Source organism: Eumetopias jubatus, unplaced genomic scaffold (assembly GCF_037043125.1).
Source record: "Eumetopias jubatus isolate StellerSeaLion01/CBP00866 unplaced genomic scaffold, mEumJub1_p1.0 scaffold_9, whole genome shotgun sequence".
Taxonomy (NCBI): domain Eukaryota; kingdom Metazoa; phylum Chordata; class Mammalia; order Carnivora; family Otariidae; genus Eumetopias; species Eumetopias jubatus.
Window position 1 is genome coordinate 57,028,103 of NW_028274815.1, and position 26,589 is coordinate 57,054,691.

Here is a 26,589-nt window from a genome sequence, read left to right on the forward strand (position 1 = left end):
TAGACGGGCAAGAGAATTTGTCAATCAAATAAATGATGAGAATTCAAGCAGTTAGCAGAAAAAAAAAAAAAGAAACCCATAATATGCATCATGAACAAATTGGGACTTTTCATATAAAAACTTTAAAAATTAATCCCCTAATCCTTGTGAGAAAACCCTTGGACATTCCTCAGACAGAATTTTGGCCTGGAATGACAGTATTGTAGTTCTCATTAGTTTAATCTCATTATTATTCTAAATGAGAAGAAAGGAACTCGATGTCAAGATAGAGACAGACAACTCCATTTTACTGCACAGATATCACCCTAGAATAGTTTCCCAACAGTGGCACCAATGATATCGTGGACATTAACAATTCTTTGTTGTGGGGGCTGCCTTGTTCACTGTAGGATGTTTAGTAGCATTCCTGCATAGCTGGAACAACCAAAACACGTCTCCAGACATTGCAAAATGTCCCTGGCTGGGGGGGGGGGGCAGGTGGGGAGGAGAGGAAGGGGCGGCAGCATCACCCCTGGTTAAGAACCACTGACCTGGAGAGAATAGACTAAACTATTTTTTCAATATTAACAAAATACACATGCCTCTAATTAACAGCCTTATATACTTTCTCCAGCAATGTTTTAAAGAGTCAGAAGTAAACTTTAATATATAGGAAACACTAAAAACTGGATCTATTCCACGAAAACTACTAAATATTGAAGTCCGGTACAAATGGACCCTGTTTGTTTGGCTTTTTTAGTAAAAGGCGAAAGATTTATATGATCTGAAGAGAAATCAGAGTATTGTTTGGTTTTTTTAAAGATTCATTTATTTGAGACAGAGAGCAAGCATGAATGGGGAGCTGAGGGGTGGGGAGTGGGGGGAGAGGGAGAAGCAGACTTCCTGCTGAGGGACGAGCCTGATGTGGTGCTCCATTGCAGGACCCTGAGATTGACCTGAGCCCAAGGTAGACACTTAATCGACTGAGCCACCCACACGCCCCTCAAAAAAAAGTTTTATGGCACAAAAGGCTGCCTCTATTGTTCAAAAAGTTTTAAGGTCTCAGTTCTATCTCACTACCAAGTCCTCAGGAATAGCAAACAAAATTATGTAATGATGTATTCTATTCTCATTACTGTATCAGAGAGCATGTATATAAACCTTACATGGACTTTTATATGAATAATGGGGTAAAAGGGACACTCCCCTAGTGGTGCAGAAGATCTGCTATGATCCTGAGAGGATATATTGAAATATGTTAAGTTAGTAAATTCAAATTACAAAAGCTAACTTCTATGATACCTTCTTTTGCTTACCTTGATAAGATACCTGGTAATATCCCTTCCAGCAATATCCAGTCTCCTGGTAAGGTGAGGGAGAGAAAAGCCTTCATACACTGGACAAATGTGAGTTACACCATCTCCAGAGTCCACCACTACTCCAGTCAATAAACCTGTGTGAGAACCATGAGGTTTTAAATAAAAAGCCAAATCAGAAAAATCAGAGCCAGCAAATTTAAAAAAATTCGTACAGAAGCCAAACTAGAAACTTCACCACCCAGAATCGTCTAGAAGCCAGCATTTCTTTATTATTCGTTATTTTGCAGTTTACTTCTAACATCTAGACACTAAAGTGAGTGTTCTCACACATGTCTCTTGTGAGACTTTTAGTCTAACTGTGCGCTATCCCAGGAGATGAGAAGAAACAGACTCTGAGACCTAGGACTGAAAGATACAACATGTTCTTAAAGCTCAGTACAATTCTTTATTTTTCTTTCCAATTTAATCTTGATCCCTGAATTTCCCTGAAGTAAAATTTTCTAAAGCATCATGGTAACTTTTAGGAAAACGATTGTGAGAGATAAAAACTATACAAGTTGATAGTGAACTTGTTGAAATAATGTACTTATTATTTTTGTCATATAATATATATTCATAACTGGGTTTGGAAAAATTCCTATTGATACTAGATAGCTGGAAATTTGAGAACAATTAATCTTGGCTAGCCAAAGGATCACTTCAATTATTCACCAGAAACCAGAAAGAGTATCAGTTAAACCTTATAATAAAAGAACAGCAAAGAAGCTGCCTTGTTTCCCATACATACTATTTAAAGTACAAATGACTGCAAAAGTTACCTTCTGCACTAGGGTTAATTAAAACAAAACTTTTTTGAACTCAAATTTTGTAATAGTTAATAGTCTAATAATGTTTTTATTATGTTAATCACCATACATTACATCATTAGTTTTTGATGTAGTGTTCCATGATTCATTGTTTGCGTGTAACACCCAGTGCTCCATGCAGAACGTGCCCTCTTTAATACCCATCACCAGGCTAACCCATCCCCCCACCCCGTCCCCTCTAGAACCCTGTTTGTTTTTCAGAGTCCATAGTCTCTCATGGTTCATCTCCCCCTCCGATTTCCCCCCCTTCATTCTTCTCCTATCCTTTTTTTTTTTTTTAACATATAATGTATTATTTGTCTCAGAGGTACAGATCTGTGATTCATCAGTCTTACACAATTCAGAGCTCACCATAGCACATACCCTACCCAGTGTCTATCACCCAGCCACCCCATCCCTCCCACCCCCCAATAGTCTAATGCTTTAACCAAAAAAATTTAACCTTATAGAATACACAATGTCTGTAACTTTCTTAACCATTATTTTATCATTTTCACATCCCTGAATAGGCTCTCTCCCTTTCTTAATACAAACTTGAATGCACTGCAGTATTTCATCATAATGATTTATCTTTGATACATTTATTCAATCTACCTCCTTTTGAAGCTGACATAATGTCTTTCCATGATTGATGGTGTATATAAATCTTCACAAAAAGCTTCATAAAAACCATCTACTGCCTTTTAATGCCACATTCCTTTCAACAAGAAACATTTCATTGCAAAATAGAGGAATCCACATCATTAATTCAAAAACACTCCCAGTAATATCAACTAAAGCCGAGATTGACATTTTATTTTCCAAACAGACCTTCCCATCCAACTGCAGTTTATTTTCTCCCACTCCCACCAGATTACAGACTAGCCTTTCCCTGTACACATCTGACCCATTTCCACTGCCATACCATTTTTGTCACTGGAGTATCCATTCTTTCCACTTCGATTCCTATGGATTCTTTAAGATTCAATCGAATTCATACCTTTCCTTACACCTTTCCTGACAACTCTAACCTCCAGATTCCCTAATTCCAGTTATTCCCTTCAATCCTGTCTGTAGCATGCAGGCAAACATAGCTTCCTAACTCACCGTGTCACTTCTCTTATTCACAACCCTTCCCATGGCTCTGAATGCTTCTTCCTACCTTTGTTTAACTGGTAGCCCTAGCCACCTTGTTTAGAAGGAGAATTTTACAGTGGGTCAGAGTTCTTTTGATTTTTACTGGACTATCATTTGTCAAAATTAAGCATTCAACAGTTAAACAAAAAATGATTAAATATCAGGAATTAAAAGAGGGTATCTTCTCACTGGATGAAAATAAATGTATGAATACTGCTAGAAAAATCCATTAAGGTCAGTTTTATTCAAATACAACTTAAACAAAAATTCACTTCAACAGAACTGTCCATCCTCACCACCTAAACAAAATCACTATTACCAGTTTCAAAGCTTAGATTCAAAATTTTTAATATCTATTTTTTTCCAAAGTATTTTCTAAAATAATTTCTAAAAATGAAATAAAATTACCTCGGTGCAGGTAAACACTCCTTGCAAAGTAACAAGTGATTTTTAGTTCCTTCTTCAAAAGAAAATTATTCACAGCTGGAATACAATCACCTTAAGGTCAAGAAGACCACGTCTAGCTTACTCACTGCCACATCCTCTGCACTAAACACAGTACAAGGTACATTCCACTCTGTGAATGAACAAAGCTTCTTTGAAAATTTAATTCCCCCAGGTATTTCCTAAGTATCTAGACGTAGTACTGAAGACAATTTAATGAGTCAATGTATATTTTTACAAGGTGATTTTTACTAATCCATGTTTAGAATTAGATGGGTCACCACAGTATTAAAGTGAGTTTTCTAAGTACTATGTCATACACACAGCTAACTACTAAGGCTGAAGACTTAGCTCAGGTATCACCTCCTTCAGAAACTGTCTCTGCCATGCTGGGTCAAAATTATCTGTTTTGTATCTTTTTCCCGAACAGACTCTAAATTTTTTGAGGGAATCTTCACATTTTAAGTGCCTAACAGGCTGTGTGGCACATATCTGACAGCCCCATAAATTCTCTTAATAAGACGATCAGATTAGAAAGAGCTCTCCCCACACGGCTAATTTTTATTCTCAATAGAAAGGAAGGCAGTTACTAATGGCAGCACCAACAAAACATAAAAGTTAGGAAGGCACTTCCAAATGTCTACCTTCCCCTCTACTATGTATACAACAAGTGTGATTTTATACCAACCTTTTTGGACTTCTATATATATATTTTTTTAACTCTGCCAATTCTTTTTTAATTTTTTTTAAGATTTTATTTATTTGAGAGAGAGACAGTGAGCGAGGGAGAGAGCACAAACAGGGCGAGCGGCAGGCAGAGGGAGAAGCAGACTCCCCGCTGAGCAGGGAGCCCGATGCTGGACTTGATCCCAGGACCCTGGGATCATGACCTAAGCCAAAGGCAGATGTTTAACAGACTGAGCCACCCAGGTGCCCCGACTCTGACAATTCTAAGGACAAATTCCATGTTCGTTCTTCACTGCATAAAAAATTTTTACTTTAAAATAGTCTAAGAGAGAATCTCCTTTTTAAAAATTGAGTTCTCTTTTTACCTTGTCCTTCACTGCTTAATGAAGGAAATAAAAATATGTGTGATATTTTATTTTACAAATTTTAGAAATTATGAAAATATTTGAATATTTTTAAATATTTAAATAAATATATAAATACTGTGCTTTTCTGGGATTTCCAACTATTGAAAACTCAAATAAAATGCACTTAATGTCTGCTGAACTGATTATTCTAAAAGTTAAGTTTCACCTACCTTGAGCATACAAAGTCAGAACTGCCTGGATAGCTACATACACGCCAGAAAACTGGTAAGTTTCAAACATTACCTGAAAATGCAAAAGGAAAGAAAGAAATGCTGGTATTTAGAAGTTACATAGTAAATATTTTTATGCTTTCTTGATGGTCACAGAGTAGATTAGTTGCCAAAATAGAATCAAAAGGGACCTAAAAGAGTCCTTCATTCTCCTCAGCTGTCACAGAGCTCTACTGTAGGGAAGAGATTTTTGGATATATAGAGTCCTCAAGTATTTCATAGGTGCTACAAAGCAAAGATTTTTGAATGTTTTAATTAATGGCTAGAGTGGAAGAAAGATTTCTGCATTTGAACAAGCCTTTCTTAATGATGTCCCTTAATGAAAATATCTTTTAATTCAAGGACGAACTACAGAAATTGCTTAACTGCTGGCCCCTCTCCCCTAACCTGCGCCAAAACTGGAGTTCTACCTCCAACAGTTAAAAAAAAGAAGAAAGAAAGAAAGAAAGAAAGAAAGTAGTGAACCAGCAGGGCAGGAAGACAAAAATATATGCAGTAATTCCTGAATGCTGGCAGATACAGAAACTGCCTAGCTGTTCTGCCCACCCTTCCAGCTTGAGCCCCAGCTGTGGCGCCATGCTCCAGCTACAATAAAGGGACGAGTCTCCTTGTGCCCTCCCTATTCACAACCATGCTCATTCTCTGTAGTCCAGGTGGGCTGGGAACATCCTGTAGGACTTTTTCTGTCATCTACAGTGAGCACTCCTTGACTGGCAGGGCTGACTACCACTCTGTAAATCTAGACACTTAGAAATGTTGTAACTGATCACAATGAGAATTACATAGGATTTAAATGTTATTACTCTGAAACACATATTCATCAATTAAGCAACTAGATATTCTACCCAGTATTCTATTCCATCATCCTTTATTTCCCCACCACAGGGGAGAAAACAGAAGAGTGAAGCTGTATTTGCGTTTGTCATCTTGAAAGTCCATTAGAATTTGTTTTTATTTTTAAGATAATTAGAAAGTAATTGTAGTACTCAATCAACTTTCTGGATGAGATTAAAGTAGGGCATTATCAGTCACAGCCAAATTTGCACCTGCACGTAAAAGAGTATTAAAATAAGGTGAGACCTTATAGCACATGAGAACAATTCTTGTCATTCTAGCAGATTAAAAATAAATAAATACATGCCCTAGTCAAATAGCTGGCTAGTGGAAGAGGTACCCAGGTATAACGTCATCTCCCTAACTTTTCATCTGAAAGGAAACTTGGTTTTCATTCTGATGTTGCGTTGCTTTCCTAAAGAGGTATCCACATGTAGAAGGAACCTTTTGGTTTAATACAAAAGTACCTCTACTCTGATTTTACAATGCACTGCTAAAAATAAATACCATTATAAATGACTACTTATCCATCACAAAGTATTAGTAGTTATAAGTCATTTAGAAAGAGTAAGTTGCAACTAAAATATGAACTAATATAACAAGAGCCATGTGTCACAGCTCTAGGGCTGCTCCGGAGGGGGAAATAGTAAGATATAAGCCATAAGGAATGACATGGATTTTGTAACTAAAACCAGGATCTTAAATTTTTAAAACACTTAACATAAAACTTGAGTTTTAATCCAGAATTAAAAAATATTGTCTAGCAACAATCTTTTCTAAAATCCTTCCAAAATTTCCATCAACACCGAAATATGGTCATAGAGTAAAACAGAATTATTTACGTTAAGTAGTATCTGCAAAGCTACTAAGACAGAAAAAATTATTCTAAGTTTTTACCTCATATATAACAAAAGACAAAGACATACAGTTCCTACCTCATATAAAACAAAATATAATGAAAGAGAACCTTGGAAAGTTACTTATCTAAACTATGAAGAATGCAGACTTCTTGCTTTCCGTACCTGCTTCCCTTAGAGCCCTTCAAGCTCCTCTCGCTAACTCCCACCTCCCTGGTCCTTAGCCTTCTCATCACTGTCTGCTCCCATTTTCCTGGTGAACGGATTATCTATATCCTGATGACTCCCAAGTTTCTATCTCCAGCCTCAGACTTTTCTCCTGAACTTCATCTTTTACAGGTTTCCCTGCTATCCGAAAAGTAGAGCATTCATATGGAAATCTTAGGTAAAGCTCAAATGTTGTAAATCAAAGAAGCAGTTACCATTAGTTTATATGGAAAACTCAGTGTTCCCAAACCCCAAAAATAACCTCTCTTAGGCTTTTTTTGGACACATCGTGCTAATGGATGCACAGAATAAAACGAGATAAAGCACAGATGCTCACAGACACAGTTCAAAGCTATGGCGCCTTGATGCTGAGTATAGTTCCGGGGTACAAGTTTGGCGGGGCCCCTCTTGCTGCTCTGGGTGCACGCTGCCTCTAACAGCTCGCTGCAAAACAAATGCTGAATGCAGTTTTCGCTTGTCCCCCCTTTTCAAACAGGTGAAAATCCTCCTCTGGCCTCCTTCAGTTAGTGAAAACGGGTACTAATGTAGGTCTTTGGTAAAAGTGAAGTGGCATAACATGAACTTTTGAAAAGTGGGGAATACTTCTATCTCCCTGACATTTTTGATTGGACGTCTAATGCGGGCCTACCATGTCCAAAACTGAACTTTTTTTTTTTTAAAGGATTTTATTTATTTGACAGAGAGAGGCACAGCAAGAGAGGGAACACAAGCAGGGGGAGTGGGAGAAGGAGAAGCAGACTCCCCGCTGAGCAGGGAGCCCGATGCAGGGCTCGATTCCAGGACCCTGGGATCATGACCTGAGCTGAAGGCAGACGCTTAACGACTGAGCCACCCAGGGGCCCCCAAAACTGAACTCCTGATCCACTCCCCTCAAATCCTGTTCTACTTATCTCAGTCTTTTCCCATCTCAGTTGATGGTAATGTCATCCTCCAGGTGCCCAAGCCAAAACCTTTGGAGTCATCCCTGACTCTCCCCTCTATTACCCATATTTAAAGCATTACAAAATGCTTTGGCCCTACCTTCAAAACAGATTTAGTCTGGCCACTTCTCTTTACCTCTGCTGTTATTACCCCTAATCCTAACCATCATTATCTTTTGCCTAGATAACTGAAAGTCTTCAAACTGGTCTTTCTTCCACCCTTGCCTCCTTATGGTCTACTCACAACACAGCGGCCACAGAAACCTAAACTGGAGCATGTCCCTAACCCAGAGGGGACATTTCGCTCAGAGTAGAATAACTGTCTTTAAGGGCCTGCAAGGCCCTAGATTATCCTGACCTCATCCCGTTGCTCTCCCACACTGGCTTCCTTGCTGACTCTCTAATACACCAGGCTTGTTCCCATTTTAAGACCTTCACACTGCCTAGCTACTTCCTTTGTCTGGAATGCTTTCCCCCCACATATCCCGGCTGATTCCCTTATTCTTTAAATATCACCTTCTCTCAGAAGCCTACTCTCACACCCTATGAAAAATATAACCCCCGCAACCCCCTAAACCTGCTCTCTCCCCCTCTTTAGCATCTATTATCTTCTAACAAACCATTCAATTAACTCACTTTGTGGGTGGCAGGGGTGGGGTGGGGGTGGGGGGTGGGTGTCACCTGCCAGAAAAATAAGTTCCATGGCAGCAGGACTTGGTTTTGTTTACTGATATAGCCTATTTAGAAATAATGACTAGTTAGGTGCTCAGTAAATAGGATGGGGGGGGACAATTATTTTCATTCCTTTTATCCTTAACAATGGTAAAAGGAAGAACATCTGCTATAATGTCACATCACAGAAACACATACATACACATCCCATTTAAACACTTACCTCTACGATCTTCTCTCTGTTTTTGGTTGGGTTCATGGGAGGTTCTGTGAGTAAGATTTTACAATTTCTGGTATCTATGTTAAGTTTCTCTGGTCCAAATGTATAATCCCACAGATGCTTCATGTCATCCCAATTTCGTACTATGCCATTTTCCATAGGGTAGTTAACTTCTAACATTGAGCGTAATTCACTTGCTTCATCACCGACCATAAGATCCTAGAAAATTAGAATATCAAGGCTTTAGGCCAAATTTTTGCATAAAATATCTTCAGAAAATTACATTCCCATGACATTTTGGAAAACTTGGGAATAATTTAATTTTAATTTTTCTGGCACTTTCAGATAAAGTTCTTCATTCCACAAGTTTAAAAAATCTTTTCTTTCAAGAACAATGCCTTGGAAAGTTTAATCATGAATAATAAAAATTCTTATGTACAACGTGGGTTAAATCAATAAATGGACCTTACCTTTAATACAAATGTTTCCAAAAGAAGAGCATTAGCACAAATAAACCCCACATTTTCATATTTTGGAGGGTTTTGTATGAGGTTTCATCTGTTTCTTTTGCTCAAATGTTCAAAAAATAAGGCCTGTGATATGTGAAATAGCACATCAGGGAAAAAAAAAACTTGTAGAAAAATGCTCAATGCATGCAGCACAGTTCTTTGTACTAAATATTGAAATGGTAAGTGTAAATGATACGTCTTAATGTACTACAAAGCATAATGAAAGAAGTTAAAAAAGTAAATGATTCTTTATTATATTGTAATAATGTAGATATGCACCACATAACTTGCAAATTTCACAAATTTCTACCTGCACATGCCTCAGAATTGAAATTAAGTCTCTATATATGCCTCACCAAGATCAATGGAAATTTGTAGAGACACCAAAAATTAAAACACAGGGAAACAATTTTTAAAAATTAGCTCATGAGCAACATTTCCAACCTTAAAGTATAATACTGGAAAACTATGCTAGCACACAAGAAGCAGAGTACTCACAAGTCTTGTCTCCAAGGAGAGCATACTTAAGATGACCCACATTTGAAAAGTCAAATTTTGTATGTATAATAAGGCTAATGATGTCATAGAATTTAAGCTTATTTTAAAAGTCAGCTAGTCAAGATATGAAATAATCCTGATTTCTACATATACTGATAAATTCAATTTAAAAAAGCTATCAGAAATAGCTACTGTTTGCTACAATACCATAAATCTAAAACATGAGGAAATGAGAAACATTAACATAAAATGTCTCAAAATAAGGTTTAAATATATATGAGTTTAAAACTTTTAAAAATAACAATTTAAAAAAAGATCAGAGGTAAACCAGGGTGAGGGCTCAAAAAAAGATTTCTGGAAAATCCACTGAAAGCAACAACAAAAAGGAAAAACAAAGTTAAAGCAGATGCCAGAAACGTTCACGAAAACTTCTCTGTTGCAACTAATTTCTTATAAAGTTAATTTACCATAACTTAAATATTCAAATTTCTTAAACATTAACTGTTTAAAATCATCTGATAGGAAAATGGAAAATTAAAAATCTGCATCTGTGAATTCTAGTCAATGACATACATATGTTGAATTACTTTAGAAGTACATTGATACTTTGAAATACACCAAAAAATGAGATAGATTAATAGAGGGATGAATAAATATGTAATATGTCAGTAGAGTAAATATTAATGTCAGAATCTAGGTGATGGGTGTATGGGTTTCACTGTAAAATTCATTCAACTTTGTTATACGTTCTAAATATTTAATAAAAAATTAGGGGGGAATCTATACCTACAAGAACACACATTACTTTTAACCATTAACAAATATAAAACACAATTTTGTTACTTACTTTCCTCTAGAATGTATCATTCTATGTGTTGTACAAAGTTAATAAATTAATTAGATGGCTTATATAATCAATATACATTCACAACTATAGTTCATCAAATTTACAATAAGTCTGATTTGATTTCATCAGAATATTTACTTTTATTTCCATGCAAGAATAGGGATTTACATATGTCTGACCCAATACCAACTCAAAATAAAAGCCTCATCTATCTACTTCTAGAGCATACATACTATAAAGAATTAACTGAAAGAAACATCTGGCACTGAATATTTTACAATCCCTCTGAACAAAGAGGAAGGACAGTTAAAATATTTATCTGTATCTAAAACTTTAATTTAAAAAATCATAAAACATATAATCTTCCCTAGAACATTTCAACTTCCCAGAACTATAAATGCCAAGAGCTTTATGTAACTTGCCCTCATACCTCAGAACCTTAGATTTTTACCACCCACCTCATCCCTGGACTTCAAGTCTGAACTACCACCTGTTACCTAAGAGAATGAGAAATCACAGTAACTGTCTGAGATGCTCTTTCAAAAGCATTTATCTTTTATGAAAAGCAGGCAGTGTAGATTATATTTGCCAAGAATTATTCTGAACAATGTCACCTCAAATTGGAAAACAGAGTGAACATACTTTAAAACCACAATTAAATCCTTAAGAAGGAAATTCCATTAAAAAAGTTTGTTAATAAAGTCTACGCTGTTCTCTGAAAGTATACACTTAATCTCAAGATTTTAAGACTAATGCATGATCTTTTATTTAGTATAAATACAGGAATTTCCAGATTTAAATGTTTTCATTTATCCAAAAGAAAACTCCACAAAGATACTCTTACTAATTAAAATATAAATCACTAGAAACGCCTCATCTTTGTCAAAACTGCTTACAAATAATATCAAAAACACACAAACCTGAAAATACCTACTATTGAAGCACTTAAGGACTGTCACAGAAAAATATAAAGAAGAGTGCATTGTCTGGGATGTGCCCCGCACTTTAGTTCAAAAGAAAAAGGGGCCACACAATGTTATTTATTTAGGGGGAAGATCTGCTGTTTATGGAAAAGTCTTATAAGACTTTCACATTTTTCTTATTTATCCTCAGATAATGTTGTAAAAATCTGCTCATCAATAAAAATGGTATAGGAAACAAGTCAATCTCTTTTCCTCCCTTACTATCTATAGTTATTGGCATATTAAAGTTTTACTCAGTTTATTACACATTTGCTACCCGACTGGATGCAAATACATACAGACTATGATAGGCAATGTTCGATTTAACATTGATCAATAAAACTGATTTATCCAAATGTAACAACTTCACCCCAATTCTCTGGATCACACATATTCTAAATAAAGCTACTTGGTTTCTAATATTATGCACACCACATTCCATTTTAATTATAACATTTATCTACAAGAAACACAAGGAAAACAATTCAAAACTATGTTAGTCATTAGTTCTGGTTTGGTCCATTGTATGCAATCAGGAAAGTATAGGACTTAATTAGTTGCTACCAAATTGAAGCAATGGAAAAGGTTAAAAATCAAAGTACTTAAAATTAAAATATGGAATTGCCCCCCTCCCCAATACTACAGGGACACAAAACAACAACTACTGTTCCATCAAGCAAAAGTGGAAAACAAACAGAGAGCATGTGTGTAACCTCACTTACCATCTTTTTGTTATTCTACTTCAACAGGTCAAGAAAGGTGAAGAAAGAGAAGGTAGAAGTAAGAGTCAGAAAAGGCCTAAATAAAATCCTCACTGAAATTTTTAAACATACAAGCAATAGAGACAAATTAGGTAGAGGTCAGATGCAGTACTATATTTTACGGAGTTAATAATTAGGGCCAAATTAACATGGACAGTTATTACTCCTGAATGAAAATTAACTCATTAAACAATTTAAATTTCCAGTTTTTAGTCTATCACATTTCAGCTAACAAAACACAAAGTATAAGTCAATCCACTAGGCATAGGAATTCCAAAAAGTCAAGTTTCTTTAATTCATTACTGAATTTAAGAACCTTAATTAAGGAAATTAAATAACAGAAAAGGTCTAGCTGAGTAGGTAGAGGGTGAGTTTAGAGTGGTTTTTTTCTAAGCTCTACTAGTCAAGTTAAATTTGACACAGATTTCTTTTACTATTTTCTACTTGAAGAATAAATTAACTAGAGAGACTTAAAAGGTTGAGCAGATTGAACAGAACTGAGCCAAGAGAACACAGAATGACAAACCATACAAGCAAATGCTACTGGGGAATTCCTTAGCAAAAATGTCTTAGGATATAGACTAGTTTCATTTCTATCACTTGGCCTTAAAAAGCAAGAAAGTGGGAGTGAAAAGGTACATAATCATTTGTGCCATGTTAGAGAATAAAATGGTTATATATGATGTATCTGTACACCTCAAAAATGTTATTATCCATAAAGTATATAAAAAAGAGACATTCTTTAAAAGCCTGATACTGACTAAAATGTGTGACTTCCAACTTCATTAAAAAAGCTTGTCCTTATCACAAGTATCGGCTAAATTTTAAGTCGTTCATTTAAGATTAAATTCAATCAGAATGAAAGGCATTCACAAAAAGAGAATAAGGTATCCCCAAAATTTCCCAAAAGACCTTGAAAAAAATTATCATACCGAATGTCCCATTTGATTGTAAAATAACAAAACAGAGGCCAGAATCATTCACTACCTTAAGTCTTTAAAAATTTAACCCAGAACCTCAGTTTCAGTTGGCATTTGTATTCATTGTGTATCTCAATTCTCTAGTACCAAGAGCAGAGAGCTACCAAGTAGCAAATATCTCCTAGCTATTACTACCTTCCTAGATATCTCAAACAAATATCCCAAAGAGGTACACTTAACTCGTATTTCAAATGACTCATAATCTAACTGAAGTTCTGCCAAAGACTGTCCAGACAGGACACCAACAATGAATGCTAGCTGGTTCACAAATAATTCAATAAAAGGGCCCCTAAATTCGACTGCATTTTTCATAATCTGATCCCTAGGCCACCTTAAGAATTTAAGTCAATTGGTGACCGCTGTCCTTTTGATTATTCTATTTTTTTCTTTTAAAATATTGTAATTCCCACTTGATTTCCAATTCCTTTAGGACGGAGAAAAATCTATCATCCTTAATGTCCAGTCTCTCATGTTAAGTACAGTGAGTAGGCAATGACAACCTTCCTCCTCTCTCCTTACAGTAAGATAAATAATGCAAGGCCAACTCAAGACTTGCACTGCTTCTTCCTGTACGTTATGGAAATCAGTTACTATATTAGTGAAAAAAGGAACCAATAAGATTTATAGCCTGTGTTTTCCTGACTAGTTACATTAAAAAGTAGGAGGGATCAGGGCATGAGAAGGAAGGAAAAGTCTTAGGTCCCAAATAGACACTAACATATAATGAAAAACATATGGAACTGAAAGACATAAAAATATCAGGCTTATTTCTTTTAAACATTATATGTAATAAGGGCTTTAAGTCCCTAATACAATAGTCACATCAATATAAAAATCTTATTAATAAGAGTTTTACTCCATTCAGACAGTAATGGCATTTCAATTTTTGTGTCTTCAACTGCTGATATAAATTGAAAATATAAGATATTCTGCCTGTTTGTTCTTCATGGTATCGTATCTTAAAACTACTTAATTCAAAGAACACCCCACAAGTTTTGATCCTCATTTATCAATAAATAAAATATTACCTTGATTTCAATGTTTCCCACTTTGGTGGTTGATCTGATAATAGGTCTTCCAACCAAAGCTGGGAAGATGTGTTCTGGAAAGTTAGAGCCTGCATATCCACACTTCACAAACTGGAAGAGAACAGTAAAAGTGGGTTAGTGTCAAGGTATTTACCATGTCCATTTAAAAACAGCATCTGGAAAATACCACTTTGCATTTATACAGTATTTTAAACTCTTGGTGCTTTCAAATTATCTGAAGTAGTTACCCAATCTATCCTATCCACCTTTTATTTCCTTTATGGCATTGACTACTTAAGAGTTCATGTTTATTTACCAGTTCACTGCTTATTTAGTGCGCAAGATTCCCCACTATAGGGAAAGTCTCAGGAAAGCAGGAAGCTTAAGCTGAGCAGTTCATAGTTCATGGTGGAGTCCAATGCCTCAAAAAGATCTTAGCACGCAGTGGTCACACAAGTGAGAAATGGACAGATTCACTCAACAAGTGCTAAGAATTTTTTAAAAAGAGAAATGTTAGAAACTGAACAGAACTAATGCTTCAATTCTAAAGCAGGCTTTCATTTATCTCTGGCAATTCACTTAAGCAACATTTAACCAAAGTGGGGGAGGAAATGGCATCTGGACTAGCATCACGTTAAAAAAAAACATTTTGGGCATTTTTGACTGTTTACACTTTTATATTTAGATATATGTATTTAGTAATACCAGGTAACCAGAATTTTATATTCGGATAGTGTAGTTCTCCAGTGAGGGCATAACATGACTCTGATAATACTTTGTAAGAAACTGATACGCTAAGTGATTTAACAACTACAGTAAAACAGAAAATAGAACCAAGGGTTTTTAATTTTTGTACCAATAATACAGTCTGTTCAGTCTTATTTTTAAGAGCAGACATTGCAAGGAAAATGCAATTCAAAACTTCAGTGTGGGAGGAGGAAGCTATAGACCAGGAAATGTAATCATTTCTACCCTCTTCATGTAATCAGTCTCTACCCTCTTCTTTAACAAGTCTTTTTCATGTAAGTTATATTGTATAAGGATTTTTGTGTCTACTGATGAATCTCAAGTGCCTAGAACAGTGTCTGGCACATCAGAAGGGCATACCATATAAATGATCAATAAAAATTAAAAGTTTTGCTGTTGATTTGGGAGTACGACACTAGGATTGTTTTAATACAGAGAATATGTTTCATGTTGAGAAAAAGTACATTGTTTCATGGCTCCAGGCACCATACATTCTCTGAAAAGAATTAAGGAGAAAAACAGTATCTGAGTGTGACACATGACAATAATAACAAAAAGGTTGACAGAAACTATTAACCTACCCCTTGACAGAAAGCTACTTTGTACAAGGAACTGTTTTATTTGATGGTGGTAAAACTTAGCAACAATCTTAAACTTACTGACTTTTGAGTAATCCGCCAAAATACAGAATTTTCATATTTCAAACATCTCTAACACCAACCTTGTTGGAAATGTTGATGAACCACATTTAATTATAAATAGCCTAGAACATTCTGCCATCCAGAATTTCAAGTGAATTTCAAGTCTTCTATAAATAGAATTTTTAAAATATGTTAAAGTCATGACTTATGCAGATTAAAGCTATGAAAAATCTGTCTGAAATACCACCTGAATTCCTATCCTCTCAGTTCACATTTACATTCTAGAATCTACATAAAACATACTGCTCATATACATTTTCTTCCAAACCCACAAAACCTAGTCCTGGTCTGTTAACCTCTGAGCCACCAAGGCTAGGGTAGTTTTCAGTTACAGCTACTCGTTTTTCTTTTTCTTTCTTTTTTTTTTTTAAAGATTTTTTTTTATTTATTTATTCATGAGAGACAGAGGGAGAGAGAGAGAGAAGCAGAGGGAGAAGCAGGCTCCCAAGGAGCAGGGAGCCCAATGTGGGACTTGATCCCAGGACTCTGGGATCATGACCTGAGCCGAAGGCAGACGCTTAACCATCTGAGCCACCCAGGCGCCCCTCGTTTCTAAAACTATTACAATTCTTACTGGATTATCTTTCAAGGCAATAGTAGGATATGATGACATAGGAATAAATTTTTTTTTAAGATTTTATTTATTTATTTGACAGAGAGAGAGAGAGAGTACGAGCAGGGGGAGCTGCAGGCAGAGGGAGAGGGAGAAGCAGGCTCCATGCTGAGCAGGGAGCCTGATGTGGGGCTGGATCCCAGGACCCTGGGATCATGACCTGAGCCGAAGTCAGGTTCTTAACCTGAGCCACCCATGTGCCCTAACCATACCCAAATTTCTATATGAGTAAAATTTATCATGATCATCAGCCTAATACCAGCATTAGTCATAATTTACCTTATATTCCAAATACAGAAAGCAGATATTAAATTCTTACATTTACCTCAAAATAATGAACAGATAAGGACACTGGCTGGGTCAAAAGTGTCCCTTCCAGGCTGAAAATGCTCACTTATATAGTTATAAATGTTTTTAAAGAAAATTATAAAATGAATGGCTGAAAAAAGAATCAACAAGTTTGTAAGGGCCATCTTCAGCATATTAAATATAAGCAAATGATTTAAGAGAGAAATCATATTAAAAATTGAAGGCGGGAGGACGAGGCGGCATGGGAAATAAATCAAAACCTGGTGCAGGGTGGAGGCTGTGAAGGTTGACATGCTTCCCCTCTCACTCTGAACTACACATACTCAGAAATACACGACACGGCAAATAAATAAATAATCACATTTGTCAATGTTTACTGATTATAAATGTTCAGATGGGTGGTTTATATCTTAAAATTCCTGTTTGAGCATATTTAAGGGATGAAATATTTGCCAAGTGACCAAGGTAAAAAGACCTCCTTGAAATATGAGACCCCCTGAAATTATAAAAACAATTGTAAACCCACTTATTCCTGTGCTTTACAAAATAAGGAAAGTTGGCATTTAATTCAAATTAAACATATCAATCACTTATTAATGAAATTACTTATTCAGCTTAAGCAGTAGCTTACTGGAAGTAGATGCTGCCTAGTAATCCAGCACTAGCACTTCTACAGGGCATTAGATACTCGGTCAAAATGACAAAAGCTGCACTATTTCACATTATTTCAAATGTGAAAGCATTAATATCTACAATAACAAGAATTTAATTAAAATAATCTATTCCTTAATAACATAAGATGAAGACACAATTTGGCATTTCCTTTCTTGGAAAAAGTCAGTACTTTTAAAAAAATCTAATTCATGTGATAAAATGCAAACAAAATATTCTTTTCTAAACTACTCATTTGGTATCATTTTAACCTTGCAATACCTCCCCCAGTCTAATCATTTTAAGACTTGGACTTCGTTCTCTCATTGTGTGCAAGAAGGCTGTGTTTAAGAAATAGATTTTACCAAATATAGTTTCCTCCTCATAGCACTGTGGTTTGAACTGGCTCCCTAACTTGCCACTGAGTCATCAAATGGTAAGAACGTGAACAGTATAATGTTCTTTCAAGCAAAAATGCAGAAAAAAATGCAACTACATTTGCTCTAAAAGTACCTTTCTCTCCCCAAAAAATAAACTGGGATTTATAAATCCATTTGAGCTTATTTAATTTGTATTTTTCCTTTATTAATTTAATCTGATGGTATTGATATGCTCATTAATTTAACTGCCTAGTGATTATTCTCATCTTAAGCCACAAAAATATTTATTCTGTTTCAAAGCATTTTGCAGAGTGAAGCCACATTTGTTTCTGGTTTGTTCCTACTTCAAGCACTACTAAATTCAACATATAAACTAGGATAAATCTGATAAAGCACGTTATTAGCAACAACAAAAGTGAGAATTATAAATGAAAGCATAATTATCCTAGCACTATAAGCTACTTTGTATCATTAGACCCTAAAACTTCTACCAGTCACACATTAAGCACAGGAGTCTTCCCTGTCAGTGAACTATCTTAATGCTGATGAGATCACCCAAGTTTGGTAGCAATACACACCAGGAGCCTGGACCCAACTCTTGAAAGACACCTAAACCTAAGAAAATCTCCAGATTTTCATCTGTCTGGCCATTTTCAGTGGCTCTATTTACATGGAAGCGCTATTTTAGGTTTGAATGGTTATGAAGATGAAATGCATAAATTATTGGAATCAGGTAAGTTTTCCTCCTCTAGGCCACCCTAAAGAGAGACCCTGGTCTATTTGGGAGCTAATGGGGAAGAGAGGCAGGACCAACAACCAGCATGTGATCGTAAGACTCACCCACTCAGAGCATTCCAATTAGGGCCTAGTTAAAAAAAAATCAATTTCTCAAATAGCCTGTAAGTCTAAAAGCTAAAATGTGTAAGAGGACAGTTACTTTAGGGTAATAACTATTTACACAAGTTTTTAGAAATTAAATTTGAACACCTTCTGTAATATTTAGTTGTAGATAACTCAGTATAGCTTCAGGTACCTAAACAAAATCAAGAGGACTATGAAGTATAAGCAGTAAGAAATAGAGAATTTCTGGATTTAGAATCCTCTAAATTTTCAGAAATATCACAGCATTCCTAGCTACATATTACATCAGAACTGTTTCTTCATTTGAAGCCAATCATGTCTATAGGAAATCCGGATAAAATTTTAAAGTAACTAGAAATGTAACACCAAATACATAAATTGTGTTCAAATTAAGTACATTTTTCCTTTACTGATCTCTTAAGATACAAGATTCTTAAATTATGGATTAGCCATAAGTCTAATCATTAACATATAATCAGCTTTCTAACTCAGGTAAACTAATGAAATAGTAACAAAAATGAACTCATGGCTAACAATCCTATTCTAATTGAATGGAAAAACTCAATACACCACAAATACAGAGCTCGTTACCCTTCAAAGAGGAGGAAGCCATTGAAATATAATGGCTCTGATTTCTAAAGAAAGTATCAGACATATTTTAAAAAATATTTTAAATTCCATTTTTAAAGTTTTAAATCTATTTAGAGGTCAATTTGAGACTACAGGGGGAATCGGGCTACTACTTTTTTTTTTTTAAAGCACCTTTAACTGAGTTTTAGCTGTAAAAGTAATAAATGTTGGGCGCCTGGGTGGCTCAGTCGTGAAGCCTCTGCGTTTGGCTCAGGTCATGATCCCAGGGTCCTGGGATGGAGCCCTGCATTGGGCTCCTGGGTCGGCAGGAAGCCTGCTTCTCCCTCTCCCACTCCCCCTGCTTGTGTTCCCTCTCTTACTGTGTCTCTGTCAAATAAATAAATAAAATCTTAAAAAAAAAAGTAATAAATGTTTATAGTTAATTTGGTTTAAAGACAGTCTCACATGTTTTGTTAAGAAACAAAACAGAACACTTCCCAATAATTCAGAAAAGTCATGAAGTCTTTCCCATCTTCCCTCACTCTTATCCCCCAGGCTCACCAAGTAACCGCTTCGAACATACCTCTCCCTCTAAAACTTTCATGTACAAGTCTGTGGACCCAGAACACTCACATAAATAGGATCATTCTAAAACTTTTTTTTAACTTAACATAAATTTTAGACATGTTTCCACAGTGGTGGATCTTTTAAGTACCCCATTTTGTATGGATGTCCCATTATATGATAACTCTTCTTACTATCGTGTTTTTAACTTAGTTCATATAAATCTACTATAATTATTGCTTGTACAAGTCTGTAGCACAGTAAGGGCAGTATTATGTCAATAAATATCAGCTCCCTTTTCCCCCTCAACAATCCAGTATCCGAAACGTTTTAAAGTTCAAGTAAAATCTTTTTTTTTTTCAGGTGTACAACACAGTGATATGACAACTCTATGTTATGCTATGCTCACCACCGGTGTAGCTACAATATAATGCTATTCAATACCAATGATTATATTTCCTATGCAGTCCTTGTCATCCTGTGATTTATTCACTCCATAACTGGAAGCCTATTTTAATTTATACATCACATTTATGGAAAAAGAAAAGTCACAAAATATTGCAACTCCAAAATGGTTAGTAATCATTGTAATGTAGGGGGAAATGATCACTATAGAATTCATCCCAAAGAAGTAACATTTCTATCTTCTAATGTGCTACTCCAAATAAGTTATTTTTTAATGGGGGCGGGGGGAGGTAGGTTTGAAAGCAACAACTTTCAAATCAGTGTTTTAGCCAGATTTTTACAATCATTTGCCTTTTTGAATCTTAAAGACTAACATGATCTGTGTTCTGCATCTAAGGGAAAAAATGGGGGAGGGGGAAACCAAAATTTGTCAACTTCCCCCAAGGTCCACAATTAACACTTGGGCCTTAAAGGGGTCCTAGATCTCCCAAGATCAACAGAACATACTGTCTCTGCGGGGCTGCACGGAGGCCAAATTCCCAGCATGCAGAACAAAAAGTAAATGATGCTTTGCTCAACCGCCCCCCCGCCTCAAAAACTGCGAAAGGGCTGCGGCTCGCCGCATGACAGCACTTCCCTTTTTTTTTTCTTTAAACCCGTTTCCTGCCTCCCGTTCGGTATCTTCAACTACACAGGAAGAGGAAGGCCTCTGGGTCTTTCTCCTTTCTACAGAACCAGTGACCCTGGGAAATGGAACCCTTATCGAACAAACCTACCCAGTCTTTCACCCCTCCAGCCCTTCAGCCAAATTGTTCCCATTGGGGCGCGGAGCCGGCCACCGTCGGGCAGCGGACTGGGTCCCCCTCCAGCGTCGGCCTTGCCCGCCGCCCTCACCCCGAGTTGCGGAGGTGGCAGGGTCGGGGAGACCAGGACTGGGCTCAGTCCGCTCACGCTCCACGCCCGCGAAGGCCGGAAGCGCTGTCCCGCGCCCCTCGGTCCCGGCGGCCCGAGCGCCCAGGGGTGCAACCTCGGGCGCCGAGGGTCCACGCGCCACTAGCACATCCCCGCCCGGGCCTGTGGCCACGGCTTCCCCGCCGGGCGCTTACCCCGGTGCCGTTGTCGCACACCACCACCTTCCTGCCCTGGCTGTCCATCGTCCGCCCGGAAGAGAGCCGCCGCCACCGCCGAACGACCTACAGCCCCTGCTGCCCGGCCCTTTCCTCTTCCTCCTCCTTCCTCGCGGCCCCTCCTTCGGCCCAACTTTCTTCCCCCAACCGGAAGTCGCCGCAGGCCCCACCCGCTATTTAAGGTACAGTCTGCACGGAAGGGGTGGGGGAATGGGAGGGAGGAGGCCGAAACTGGCTGTAGTGAGACCCAATAAGAGACGGAGAAGTGTCGAGGCCCCGCCCACAACTCCGGTTTTTGCTTCAGCTCCATCTCAGCCGTAGCCGTCACCGCCCACCTGGGTTCTTCCCTGTTGCTTCTAGTTCCTGGAGCTTCGAGGGGCCTTAATAGCGGCAGATTTAGTGGACGTTGCGGCCCAAAGCGCTGTAGGAGTTGAGGGGCCCGCTTACCCGTCTGCAAAAGGGACAGGCAGGTGAAGGACACTGGATCTGTGCGAGATGGCGGTGGAATGTGGCGAGAGGAGACAGCCTGGAGGGTGGAAGGCAGGGAAAACAAACCTCGACATCCACGCTGACCCCACTGTTGAACATAGCTTGGTGTGTCATTGCTTCTAGGCCTCTTCAGGGAACAGAGCTGGGATGGATACACACATATGAAGTCATGCGTTTATACTGATAACCTCCAATTCCAGCCCAACCCTTTTTTGCCCAGTTTGCCCTTAGTCAAGTGAGCGGGAGTGAGCGCCTACCTTTTCAGACCCCTTGCTCACCACTTTCCTTCCAGCAGCACCATGTTGCTTCACACCTCTTCACTGTATGTACGTGTTTGAACCCAGAGTCTTGGCCTTGAAATCAGACAACCCTAGTTTCAAATATGGCCCTCCCACTCAAGAATTCTGTGATTTGGATTTATCCTTGCCTATGCATAAGAATACTAACCTCTACTTCCATGGGTGGTTGTGAGGATAAAATTCTGTGCATAGAGTAAGTATCTATTCAGTGGTAGCTATTGATTATTATTTACGTACTTTTAAATGTATAATTCTTTCTACCTAGAATGGCTCTCCTTTTTTTTTCTTAATCGATCAAGAGACTTCTGCTCATGCTCTAAGCCCCAGTTGTCACATCCATGAAGACTTTGCCATAACCTTCAAGATGCTCTTTACTCTCTTTCTTCACTAATTAGTTTACCATGGATATATGAATAATATTATTGTGCTTATTACATTCAACAAATATTGGATGAGTGATATTAAAATTTATCTTGAAAAAAATGTCAGCATTTTTGAGAGGTGAGAACTAGAATTGTGCCTTTCACATGGCTGTATGTGTGCAGTGACTAGAATAAAACTTGGATTATGAACCCCTCAGTCCAGTATTATAATACTAGGCTACCTCTCAGTTTTCATTTTGTTCTTTTATTAGACCAGTGGTTTTCAAACCTTTATAAAGGCATAGGTGGCTTTATTCGAATTTAATCTTTTTTTAAAAAAAATATTTATTTTAGAGAGAGAGTGCTGGAGCATGGGGGGGTGCAGAGGGAGAGAGAATCCTTAAGCAGACTCTCTGCTGAGTGTGGAGCTTGATGCAGGCAGGGCTCAATCCCAGGACCCTAAGATCATGACCTGAGTCAAAATCAAGGGTCCACCATTTAACTGACTGAGCCACCCAGGTGTGCCCCTCAAATTTAATCTTATATGGAAACTCAACATATAAAATAGACTAAAGCTGCCATAGTAGTTGAAAGTTTGAGAAACTGGGATGGATAGGAGGCCTCAGGGAAATATGTCTTCTCTGCACCTGCTTCAGTAGTTGTTGAGGTACCTCAGTCTGCTGAACAGTTCACAAATTGCACATCTTCCTTTTGTGGCCCCAGTGCCTGGCACTGTACAATTCCTTGAAGTATATTTATTTGGTCTCAGCACATTGAACTCAAGCATTGCTGTGTCCTTTTATTTTTCCTCTCTATGAAATTAAGTTTCATACTTTTTTTTACTTTTTAAGAAATTACATTTTATGTTTTTTCCAATTATAAAAACAGTACATGCAGATGATAGAAAATATCAACATCTATTCATTATACTAATGAAAATGCAGCAAACCCTTGATTATGCAAATTCAGATGCAGTACTGTTGGTGACAGGCTCCTGCCTTCTATACCAGGCAAGACCTGGTCATTTCACTTTCCTCAAAATAATCTGATCACATATTTTAGGCGATTATTTTGGGGGAGGAGGGTTGGGAGACTTCATTTCTATCCTTCTGCCATGGTTTTATGTATATTATTCCACATAAAAATCTTGCTATGTAGATATCCCCATTTTACACAATAAAAATGAGGACTTTAAAAAAATTAAGTCTAGTAAAGTCATAGGATATGAGGTCTACATAACAGAAATCAATATATTGTTATATGTCATTGGTGAACAATCTGAAAATGAAAGAACATCAGAAAAATCCAAATAAATTTAATGCAAAACCTATATACTGAAAACTACAAAACACTGCTGAGAGAAATCAAAAAAGATCTAGATAAGTAAACATACCATGTTCATGGATTCAACACTCATTGTTAAGATGACAGTTCTCTTCAAATTGATCTATAAATTCAAATGTAATCTCTATCAAAACCCCAGCAGGCTTTTTTCTTTTTAGAAATTGACAAGTTTGATCCTAAAGGTTATATTGAAATGCAGAAGAGCCAGAATAGCCAAAACAATTTTGAAAAAGAAAAGCAAAATTGGCAGATTTCCACTGATTTCAAACCTTATTATAAAGCTACAGTAATGAAGACAGTATGGTAATGTCATAAGGATGGACATACAGATCAATGGTACAGAATAGACAGCCCAGAAATAAACTTATATTTATGGTCAATTGATTTTCAACAAATCTGCTAAAAAAATTCAGTGGGGAAAGGGTAATCTTTTTTTAAACAAATAGTACTTGGACAACTGGATATTCTTATATGTGGAGGAAAAAAAAGAACTTTGGTCCTCACCTCATGCTAAACACAAAAATTAATTCAAATGGATCATAGATTTAAATTTGGAAGAACTGGGGAGCCTGGCTAGCTCAGCTGGAAGAGCATGGAACACTTGATCTTGGGGTTGTGAGTTTGAGCCCCACATTGGGTGTAGAGATTACTTAAAAAAAATCTTTAAAAAATTAAAAGATAAAAATAAATAAATTTAGAAGAGCTAAAACCATAAATTCTGGTAAAAAAGACAAGAAAAATCTTTTGATGTTGAGTTAAGCAAAGATTGCTTAGATATGACACCAAAATCGTGATTCATAAAAGAAAAAAACAATAAATTGGACTTAACAGAAATTTAAAACTTTTAACTCATGTATTAAGAAAACCAAAAGACAGAAGATTTTTGCAAATTACATATCCAACAAAGAACTTGTCTCCAGAATAAATTAAGAACACATAACAATAGGGGCGCCTGGGTGGCTCAGACGGTTAAGCGTCTGCCTTCGGCTCAGGTCATGGTCCCAGGGTCCTGGGATCGAGCCCCGCATCGGGCTCCTGCTTGGCGGGGAGCCTGCTTCTCCCTCTCCCACTCCCCCCTGCTTGTGTTCCCTCTCTCGCTGTGTGTCTCTCTCTGTCAAATAAATAAATAAAATCTTCAAAAAAAAAAAAAACACATAACAATAATAATAAGACAAATTACCTAATATTAAAGGGGGTGAAAGATTTGAATAGACATTTCACCCAAAAAGTTTTATGAATGGCTAATAAGCACATGGAAAGATACTCAACATCATTAATTATTAGGGAAATACAAATTAAAATCATAACAAGAGTGGTGGCCTGCAGGCAGCAAGGCCACGGGTGGCCTGGGGCTTGTGCTCCTCTGCCAGGCTTGGGATGCAGGGCCCCCTAGGCACTCCAGCTGGGACTGCCACGCAGGCTGCCCTCAAGGCTGGTGGGAACTGCAAGGCAAGAGCCTTGCACTCCTGCACAGTTTCGGCATCTTCTTGCAAGGGCTGCTACATGCAGTGGCCTTCAGCATGTTGATGCTCAAACCAAAGAACCAAATCATGAAAGACGTCCCTTTTGAGGATATGGTTTTTAGACACTTCCAAGCAAGTTATAGAAATGTTGTTCATCCACTTTGCAAATGTGTACCTAGCAAATCTCATCGAAGAGTTCCCTTGTTCACATTGGCTTCCTCTTGGGACACAACTTTTGGCAAGTTGCTCATCTGTGTGGGCGTGCAAGCCATGAGCATCTTGGTCGAGTAGTAGCAGTGGGAGCCCCTGTGTTTGGATGAATGTGGAGACCCTCTGCAGTGTGTAGCCCAGGTCCAGCACTGTGCTTTTACATCTTAGTCATGATTTTTGAAAAGTCTGTCTCCTTCACTGTCCTCCTCATACTTCAGTGGAAAAAGGTGGCCCATTGAGCCACTGAAAACCCAGGTCTGAAACTGGCCATCGTCCTGCTGATCGCCCTCTCCTTTGTCAATGCTTTAATGTTTTGGATAGTGGACTACATTCCTAAATTCCTCAGCAGGCCCACTTGAAGAATAAATGCCATCTTTTACAAAACCATGGTATCATTATATCTAGGAAAAATTAGCAATAATTCCATATCATCCAATATTCAGTCCATATTCGTATTTCCCCAGTTGTCCCTACCGTGTTTATAGCTGTTTTTCTTCCTAAACCAAGATCCAATCAGGGTTCAGAGATTGTGTTTGTTGTTATGTCTCTCTCTTTTTTAAAAAAGATTTATTTAGTTAGTTGAGAGAGAAAGAAAGAGAGAGAGCACAAATGGGAGGGGCAGAGGGAGAGTGAGAGAGAATCTCAAGCAGACCCCATGCTGAGCATGGGTCCTTGGGTGGGCTCCCATGAGATCATGACCTAAGCAGAAACTAGGAATAGATGCTCAACTGACTGAGCCACCCCAGAACCCCTTGTTAATCTCTTTAATCTCTTAATCTAGAATAGTCATCTCACTTTTTTTTTCATGGCATTAACTTTTTGAAGAGTTCAGATCATTTGGCTATAGAAATGTTCCATGTCCTGTATTTGTATGATTGCTTTCTGGTGGTTGATTAAATTTTTAAGTGACGTTTATACATAATGTTGTTATGGCATTTGATGATACTATAGACAGGATGTGTTACATGGACATTCTTTGCTTTTGATAATACAAAATTAACATTGAATTGATATCAGAACCAAGCAAAAATCTTGCAATACTATGAATAATGTTATTGCCTTGATTTAGATCTGGCCTAGAAAGAGTACAATTGTTATACACACATATGCACACACACCAAAGTAGGAAT

The 26,589-nt window shown here is 37.4% G+C and overlaps 1 protein-coding gene and 1 pseudogene across 1 annotated transcript in view; one reads left to right on the forward strand and one right to left on the reverse strand.

Moving 5' to 3' along the window:
• ACTR2 (actin related protein 2) overlaps nt 1–21,432 on the reverse strand; it is a 37,402-nt gene extending 15,970 nt beyond the window's left edge. The window contains exons 1-5 of the mRNA XM_028093849.2: nt 21,272–21,432; nt 14,365–14,475; nt 8,783–8,998; nt 4,989–5,061; nt 1,296–1,432 (exon numbers count right to left, since the gene is read on the reverse strand). Of these exons, the coding sequence (XP_027949650.1) occupies nt 1,296–1,432; nt 4,989–5,061; nt 8,783–8,998; nt 14,365–14,475; nt 21,272–21,319 (585 nt within the window). The 5' untranslated portion in view covers nt 21,320–21,432. The remainder of the gene's footprint in view (nt 1–1,295; nt 1,433–4,988; nt 5,062–8,782; nt 8,999–14,364; nt 14,476–21,271) is intronic.
• A 355-nt stretch (nt 21,433–21,787) lies between these two features.
• LOC114201289 (store-operated calcium entry regulator STIMATE pseudogene) lies at nt 21,788–25,818 on the forward strand (annotated as a pseudogene).
• Nucleotides 25,819–26,589: the final 771 nt, after the last annotated feature.